At 40.0% G+C, this 8,880-nt stretch overlaps 1 protein-coding gene across 7 annotated transcripts in view; it reads left to right on the plus strand.

Annotated features, from left to right (window-relative positions):
* LOC114158566 (protein EFR3 homolog B) overlaps window positions 1-8,837 on the plus strand; it is a 31,080-nt gene extending 22,243 nt beyond the window's left edge. For all 7 annotated transcript variants that reach the window (XM_028040185.1, XM_028040186.1, XM_028040187.1 and 4 more), the window contains 16 exons: window positions 630-708; window positions 1,027-1,162; window positions 1,264-1,422; window positions 1,507-1,618; window positions 1,759-1,810; window positions 3,746-3,918; window positions 4,013-4,088; window positions 4,234-4,395; window positions 4,480-4,611; window positions 4,700-4,767; window positions 4,887-5,014; window positions 5,745-5,836; window positions 5,924-5,972; window positions 6,268-6,374; window positions 6,459-6,508; window positions 6,861-8,837. In XM_028040185.1, the coding sequence (XP_027895986.1) occupies window positions 630-708; window positions 1,027-1,162; window positions 1,264-1,422; window positions 1,507-1,618; window positions 1,759-1,810; window positions 3,746-3,918; window positions 4,013-4,088; window positions 4,234-4,395; window positions 4,480-4,611; window positions 4,700-4,767; window positions 4,887-5,014; window positions 5,745-5,836; window positions 5,924-5,972; window positions 6,268-6,374; window positions 6,459-6,508; window positions 6,861-6,966 (1,681 nt within the window). In that variant the 3' untranslated portion in view covers window positions 6,967-8,837. The remainder of the gene's footprint in view (window positions 1-629; window positions 709-1,026; window positions 1,163-1,263; window positions 1,423-1,506; window positions 1,619-1,758; window positions 1,811-3,745; window positions 3,919-4,012; window positions 4,089-4,233; window positions 4,396-4,479; window positions 4,612-4,699; window positions 4,768-4,886; window positions 5,015-5,744; window positions 5,837-5,923; window positions 5,973-6,267; window positions 6,375-6,458; window positions 6,509-6,860) is intronic.
* Window positions 8,838-8,880: the final 43 nt, after the last annotated feature.

An 8,880-nucleotide genomic window follows, 5' to 3' on the forward strand; every position in this document is an offset into this window, starting at 1 on the left:
ACATAAAAAGAATGCAGTATCTTTTATTTGAATGAGAAGAGCAGCTATTGTTTCTGCTTCTTCCAAAAATACAGCTACAATAATTTTAGTAATGTTTGAGAATTTGTTGCACGGAAACATAAAGGGAGCATCTAGGCGAGACTGTAATAAAATCCGAGCGACTCTACTGTGTTCCTTATCTTCAGGAAATATAAGGGTTTGGTGCTTTTTCATCTTTTTGATGTTTTTTTTATTTCTTTCATGGCATTGCTGCATAGAAAAGCTCCAAATCCAGCACAAAAACACGACGTCTTACTGTCTGTGGAACTCCAAAGAATCCATTACAAACGTCAAACCACCGTCTGATAAAAGACATTTTAGTGGTTAAACTGGACCAATTATATTGATATGTCTTATCTGATTATTTACAAAATATAAAAACTTGCTTATTCATGATGGATTACAGCCACTTGTAAATTTGCTGTTTCTATATTTTAAGCACCATCAGACTAAAATTGTTCTTGTATTCAGTATTTACTCTCAGATACTTATACCTACCTTCTTATCTCAGTTCTATCTTTGCATCTCTTCTCTCCATCTCCTCTGGCCTCCACTTCTCCCTCCCTCCTCTCTGTCTCTTCCCGTTCCAGGCACATGGACAACCACTCTCTATGGGAGGAAAAGATCTTTGCTGTGCGTTGCTTCAAAATCATCATGTACTCCATCCAGGTGAGAGAGACGATGCCCGCTCACACTCCTGAAAACCTTGTCTCACTCTGCTCTCATACTATCCGAGTCCAGATATTATCATGAGATGTGTTATTTGCTTTCAGACAGCCTCATGTTTTTATTTATCACCAGCTTTATCACACACCCTAGAGGCCAAAGCGGATACAGCCTCCAGTGTTCGGTTTGATTAGCTTTATGTTTCTGCAGTGTGTTCACATTTTGTCGGGACAAAAAAACCAAAAACAGCCCTTATTCATCGGTTTCCTTCATTTTTTACTCATATTTCAGGCAGTCCCTCTTCTGCTCTTTTTGTTATAGTCCCAACACTCTCACTTAGTAATCCAGCAACTCCTGGGCCATCTGGATGCTAACAGCAAGAACTCGGCCAAAGTGCGGGCTGGCATTGTGGAAGTGCTGCTGGAGGCTGCTGCCATCGCAGCCAGCGGCTCCGTAGGTGCGTCACGCCTGGAGAACAGAAACTCTGCTTGGCAATTTTAAAATCTGGAAAGTGCTGAGGATTTAAAAAATGTTGAGCCTTTTGTTGTGTGAATGCAGGCCCTACAGTGTTGGAGGTGTTCAACACCCTGCTGAGGCAGCTGCGCCTCAGCGTGGACTACGAGTTGACCGGCTCGTATGACGGAACCAACATCGGCACCCAGATCATTAAAGCTCACGAGGAGCGGCAGCTGCAGGAGGCTGTCATCAGGACCATTGGTTAGCTTGTTGCTTTCATATAAGGCAGCTTTAAATGAATACATCTGTTTTTCCACTTATTTAATGTTTACTTTTTGTTTCCAGGCTCATTTGCCAACACCCTACCCACATACCAGAGGTCAGAGGTCATGCTGTTCATCATGGGAAAGATCCCGGTCCCTGGAGTAAATTTGACTCTTCCCCCTAACGAACTTGTGTAGGTTTTTTCACACCTCTGCACACAGTACCTCTTATAGACATTTTCCCATGACCAAGAGTAATACAGAGATGTTCAAAATGTTGTTTGAATACAAATGTATTTAGACCCAGGTTTAAATGCATTGTTTCCATTTCCAGGCCTCAGGGAACACAAATGATTCAGATTATGTTGCTCAAGTCCTTGGTGCAGGTAAATGTTTGCTTTTTCTTTTCATGATTCTAAGATTTTAATGTATAGTTCTTTATGTAGCATTTAGAAGCAAGAAGGTAAATATTAAACATCAGATGAGGTTTCCCCCAGAAAACTTGCTAAGCCCGATGGTCGGGGCGCCAAGGCGATCCACCGGCGGCCCACCGGGTTTTTGTATTAAAAGATGTTAAGTTGACAAGAAATGTAAAATTATTACTGGGTAACTATGTGTAACGGGAAAACATCTCCAGTGAAATCCTATTTAAACCCACAACTAGTCTTTAAAAACAACTAATCAAAAAATACAATTAAAATGAATATCAATTATTTGCACTTCTGTTTAATCCAAATTAAGTCATCAGCTCTATAAGGCCCCCTAGGGATTCAGGGGCCCCATAAATGCTAATATGTTAACACAGACCACAGATATGGTCTGTATCTGTAACTGTATCTGTAACATACAGATACAGATACATATGGTCTGTAAATGTAAAATTTGTTTATTGAGATTATCAATACTGCTAAATTTGATTTAATGGTTTCAGCATACATAAATTAAAAAATTTTTAAATGGTTAATATTTAAATGTAAAATTTTAAGGAGCTGGCAAGTTTAATTTGTAGAAGTTCAAACAACAATATTGATAGTTAGATAGTTTTGTTACCACCACAGTTACAATCTGATGCTGTGAGTTTAATTTTTGAGTTTAAGCTCTGTTTGTTCACAAATTTAAATTGGTAAACTGCAATTATAATTTATTGCTTTTTATTTTGGCCAATTAAATTACTTCCCCTTTCCCAGTTTAAATCTGACACAGAAGCTGCTAGAGGTGCCAATGTTTTTAGCAGCAAGAGGGGCCCCTAAGTCAAATTCTGCTTAAGGCTTCATACAGCCTTGGACTGGCCCTGCATGATGAGTTAAATCCGCTGCACTGCGCACAGAAATGTGCAATAAACGGTAGATTTAATTCAATGCTGCTAATGTGGCTTTAGTAGCTCTTTCATTTCGTGTCTGTTGAGTTTTTAATAAGAGCCACAGAAACTGTTCTGGTTGCTGGAGTTAATGGGACAAGATTATCAGAGGGTGCGCGCATTAACTCTGGCTGACTAAATAACGCATTTGATATGGTTTGATGCATTGTGTAATACATAAACTTCAGGGAAGACAGAGCCACACGCTTGGCAGTGTGTTGAGATGTAAACGCTGTACATAATTGTTCGTTCACAACTGTAAGTCATTCTCACCGCTCCCTCAACACGCACCTCTGAATTCGCGACTACAAGTTATTCCTGAGGTTCGCCTAAAGCTGCGCAACCAGAGCTAACGCAGTGGGTTTTAAACTCCTACCTTGAGTTCTCCAAAGAAACATAATTCCTCACAGGAAGTTGATGTAAATATCTGTACAGGTCAGCCTGTGTCCAGTTTGAGTGAAAGGAGGCGCACGCAAGTAAACTTCATCAAGCAGTTGCAGCGCGCGAGGCAACGAGCAGAGGCGCAAGCTGTATGATTGGTCAGCGCGCTGCCGGCTTTAAATACATAAATTATAAAACTATCTATTATAAATGTATCTTTTAGGAATAAATCTGCTCCGGTAGTGAAATGCGCAGAGTAACAGAAACGCTTGCAGTCCGGCTTAAAAACACAAAAGAAAAAAAAAGAAGCGATTTTTAAAAATGTATTATTATTATTATTTTTTTTATTATTATTTTCCTAAAAACATAAACAAGCAATGCTTAGCCTGGGGGAGGGGCTAGTAAAGCATGGCGAGCCGCCAGGCTAATAATACACTGGGGGAAACCCTGTTACTGATTGTAAGAAATACACAACCTCGAGAGAGACTTAGGATTTAATTCCTTAATTGTAAAAAAAATATCTGGACTATAGTCAAATTTCCTTATTAAAGAGATAATTTCCTTTCATTATTAACCTCTTAAGGTGACAATGGGTTTCCAGACCACCAATATGCTCACAGCGTTGCCGGACACTTTCCTGGACCCTCTGCTGTCCTTCTCTCTAATCAATCACCCGGAGGTCCGGTTACTTGTTCTCCAGATTCTCCTCAGCCTCATCGACAGGCATGACAACAGGCCCAAATTCGCAACAGTCTGGTGAGTAAATCTCTTTGCAGCAGCAAGAACGGGTCTGCAGTTGTAGTCTTGTAGAGTTTACAGGTTGCACCTGTTTTGCTGTCTTCCTGTGTAGCATCATCTCTGACATCTCTGTGCTGAAACTCAAAGTTGACAAGTGCTCCAGACAGGACAATTTATTCATGAAAAAGGTACTCCATCATCATGCTTCTAGTCATTTTTCTGTGTTTTCCCATGCTGAAAATAAGCAGAACATTGGAACCATTTGGAAATTCTTTATTAAATCTGTACTTTCCTTGGGATAAATGGATCTAAAACATTAACCTCCACCCGCAGCATGGCCAGCACCTGTGCCGACACATCTACCTTGGCTGTAAAGAACAGAGCAGCAGCCAGCAGCACTATGAGACCCTCTATGCTCTGTTGGGTCTTCTCTGCGTGGAGTTGGCGAACGAAGAGGTGGTGGTGGACCTCATCCGACTGGCACTCGCCTTGCAGGTATGGATGAACATAACACTTCATCAAATCTGCTTTGAATAAACGATTGGGGAGTTTTGTTTATTTTGTTTGTGTCCTCTGCAGGACTTGGCCCTGTGCACGGATGAAGATCTGACTATTTATAACCGCTGTGCTGTGCATGCCCTCTCCGCCGCCTACCTCAACCTCATCTGCCAGCTCACCACCGTCCCAGCCTTCTGCCAACACATACATGAAGTTTGTGTCTGGGTTTCTTTATGTGAATCTTTGTGTCTTCAGACAAACATGTCATAAACAGTATTTTTGTTTCCTTGCTCTTTTCCAGGTAATTGAGGTGAGACAGAAAGAAAGTCCTTACCTTTTGCCTGAGGGCATCTTTCTTGAGTGTCCCACGTAAGAAAAAACCTTTTTAATATTCTTTTATCGCAAATATTGTCTTTATTTACAAAACATGCAGTGAATTATTGCTCTCTCCTCTGTAAGGATTTTGTGTTGCACATTCTTGTTTATAGGCTGCCGCCTTCGCTGGAGAGGGTGGAAAGTGGTGTTTTGTTTCTCCAGTCGAAGATCGCAGAGGTCCTGGGAGGAAGTGGTTACAACACGGACCGACTGGCAACGCCCTACGTCCCACAGTGCACCGGTAGGAAGCGTTAGGAGAAAAAATTCAAATACTTCATTCACTGTTTAGTTTGAAAACCAGAGCGTGATGTAAACCAGATCTAGTTAGGATATTAGACCTACATTTGAACAACCTCATAGACTTAATTTCTAAAAACGTAAGCTCAAAATTTTCAGAATGAAATGACAGAAAAACTGGTGCATGTTAATATTCCAGTACTGATTAAATTTATAGTTTGATCCACTTTATATCAGGTTTTCTTATAGAAGTCCAGGCTACAAGATCACATCTGGGGTTCCTCAAAGCTCTGTTCTCAGGCCACCTTTATTCAGAAAACATTACACCTACAAATCAGATAAAGGAGTATTACAATATCTCAAACTGTCATACATCATCTTTCCGTATGTGAATGACATAAAGCTTTATGTTTGTTTCATCACATGATTTCAGTCCTTTATTTGTCTTTAACATCAGTCAGTATATGGGTCAGAGTTTCATTCAGCTTGAGCTGAAAAGACATAAGTCATTGTTTTTGGTCCAGGAGATTAAAATCTAGAGACTGGGAGTGAACTAGACTCTGTGAAGGTGAAGACCACAAAACATGCCAGAACCCTTGAAGTCATTATGGGCTTGGACCTCAGTTTTAACAACCACATTAAAAATGTTGCTGGCAGTTCTGATCAATGGCAAGAACTTCATTCACATCATGCCAGCCAATAAGTTGCCAATAAGTTGTCTCCCTTTTTTCTAGATGAGGACCGGCTGTCCAAAAGAAAGAGCATTGGGGAGACCATCTCACTTCAGGTGGAGGTTGAGTCCCGAAACAGTCCAGAGAAAGAAGAGGTAAAGATCAAGAAACCCCAATGATCTGTAGAGGTCAAAGACATTTCTTTGACACAAAGACATTCATTTGATGCTTGTGTTTCTCAGAGGACTCCGGCAGAAGAAATCACATTTGAAACCCTGAAAAGTGCCATTGGTATGTCTACTGTTTCATTGGCTCTTAGTTATAATTACAATTCACCCTTAAGTGAATTTGTGCTTGTTCCCAAGAACTGAATTTGTCTAATTATTTAATTCAATAAACAGTGAAATTGAGGTCTTGTGAGCTAAAATTAGGAGGGGAAAAAGGTCACTTTGATATATATATATATACATATACATATATATATTTTTAGAAAGAGTTTGAGCTGAGATTTTGCTCAATAATCATTTAGTCAGCTAACATTTCAACAGTTCTTGAAATTGATTATTCTGTTTCTGTCTCCCTCTAGTGGACAGTGCTGGTATGGAGGAGCAGGAGAGGGAGCGGCGGAGGCAAGTGGTGGAAAAGTTTCAGAAGGCACCATTCGAGGAAATCGCTGCCCACTGTGGTGCCAGGGTACAAAAATAATTATCTTTATATTTATTTTTTAGTTTTTGCTAAACCGTGTAATGATTGTAATTATTGATTTGCCTCTTTTAGGCCACGATGCTGCAGAGCAAACTGAATCAGATATTTGAGATCACAATCAGGTAAAGATTAGATTTCACTTGTATTCAGCAGCGGCTGTAATTTTACAGAACCAGGGTTCATATACAATTTGGAAAGTCTAAAATTTGTGGAAGTATTTTTCTAGTCTGGATGATTATGGAGAAAACAAAAGAAAGGGCTTTTCCCATAGTTTAATTTCTTTCTATTCAACCATGAATTCATAGTGAACCTTTATATTCACTCTTTAAAAATGTGCTATCAAAAACACGCAACCCTTGAAATCTGAGTATGAAAAATGTTGTAATTTGGACATGAACATGTACAGGACCCCTGCTGCACACATATTGAGAAAGCTGACTAAAGGTTGACTAATTTGTCTCCTCTTTTCTCCAGACCCCCTCCCAGCCCATCTGGAACCATTTCCTTGGGTTACGGCCAAAGCCAGAGTCGATCTGTTCCCATTTATGAGATGAAGTTTCCCGACCTTTGTGTGTATTAGAGCACAAAGTTTCGCAGCGACGCAACAAAACTGATTAACCTTTTTTTTAGGTTCAGGGAAGAGCAACCGATCTTTACTGTAAACTGATCTCAATCGTGGAATCGGACGTTAGATGAAACTTTAGAGCAACACACAAGACACTAGTTAACTTAGTTGTGTGAAAAGGTCTTTTATGGTTTGATTGCAACCAGAACAAGCTGGCAAAAGTAATCAAAACACAACAAACTCTCTTGATTTACCTTTATTTGTAGAAACTCCACTGGTTGGATTATCAAATTTAGAGATTTCCAAGAACTGTGACAGAGAAGCTTTGTGTGTGTCTCCTGGACCTGGGAATGTTAACGGCACTGCAATCTCTGGATGTTCCTTGTGGTTTTTGTTCGTCCCAGACGGGGTGCCATACCTAACAAAATTAGATTAACCTGCCTCATTTTGCTAACATTTTCTGTTTATTTATTTAGATCTAAACACTAGAGAGTGTATTTGACTTTTTTTTTTTTATCCATGAATAACTCTTGTTACTCTGTAGGTTTCCTTCGCCTTCTCAGTGTTGGCCAAAAGTGCTTTTTCATTTTGTGATGGGCATTTAATTCCTTATTTTTTACTTGTATTTATTTTGATTCTAATCATTTCTAACTGAGAAACGATCACTAAAACAAAACTTGTGCCAGACGTGACCACATAAACTCCTGAAATGCAATGTTTACAACATTGGAAAATACTATAAAAATGATTATTTTTTTCGTCCCATATAAATGTGTATATATTTAGAGAGAACTATATAAGTCTATAAGCCTATGTACAGAGCAGGGATGTTTTCTGTGTGTATATTTTTGTTTTTAACTGTCGCTGCACTGGTTGTCTCCAATAAGTTGAGGGAAAGAAATCTGAAGCAACCAGCAACACATAAAATCCAAATGAGCAGTCTTCTTCCAAAACAGAAACTTGTTCCAGCAGCTTCACCCTGACCTGCATTATTACCGCTGCATCCTCGGCTCTGCAGGATTGGCTTCCCAGCAGTGCATCTGTCTCGTCGAGATTTAATAAGCCATTTAGTGCGCTAGAGCGTACAAAACACACACACACACACAGGTACAAAAACAAGGTATAATGGCAATAATTTGGCACGAGCCTGGCAAAAGCGGTCCAACTGTTGGTAGCAGATTCCTTTGTGCGTTGTTGAAGCGTGCCTCTTATCGTTGTGGTGCTGTGATGGCTCGTTGTGTGACGTTTTAAAGGAATGCACTCCTTCTCTGGCGCTTTGTTGACTGAGTTGCATCTGTCTCATGTTATGTAGATGCAGAGTTTTTTTTTTCTTTTAACATGTAGAGTCAAATGTGTCAATCATTGCCCCCTCTTTTTTTTTAAATAGTGTGAGTGAGATTGTTTGTTCATGTATCTGTGCAAACACAGATGTGTCTTTATCGTTGTTACCGGAGACCAAACCCTTCAGACACAGTTTACAGTCTTATCCAGTGACTGACTCCTCCTGGTTCATGAAGAGCAACCCGTTGATGCAGCAGCACACAGCTGCCCGAACCCTTCAGTGGCGCATCGTGATGCCGTCTTTTCAGAATCAGATCTGTAAATCTGTCTTGCTTGTTGTCATTGCATTGTGTAATGTGATACTAGCTTACGGCCATCCTGACTTAGTTTTTCTTCATGACATGTCTGGTTAATAGATCCATTTTGCAATGTAGTGCTGTAGTACAAATTGATTCATTCTGTGGACTTTGCACTTTAAAAACTGGATTACCTAGTGACAAAGGCAGCTTTTACATGGGGAAAATGCCTTACATGTGTCATACCTGACTTTGCATGCTAGTCGACTCGTAGCTGTGTTATACAATAAATGTATCTTAAACCATGAATGGCCTGACTTGTCTCTGATTTCAGTTGGTAGGAGAGACAGTG

Source organism: Xiphophorus couchianus, chromosome 15 (genome assembly GCF_001444195.1).
Source record: "Xiphophorus couchianus chromosome 15, X_couchianus-1.0, whole genome shotgun sequence".
NCBI classification, from domain to species: Eukaryota; Metazoa; Chordata; class Actinopteri; order Cyprinodontiformes; family Poeciliidae; genus Xiphophorus; species Xiphophorus couchianus.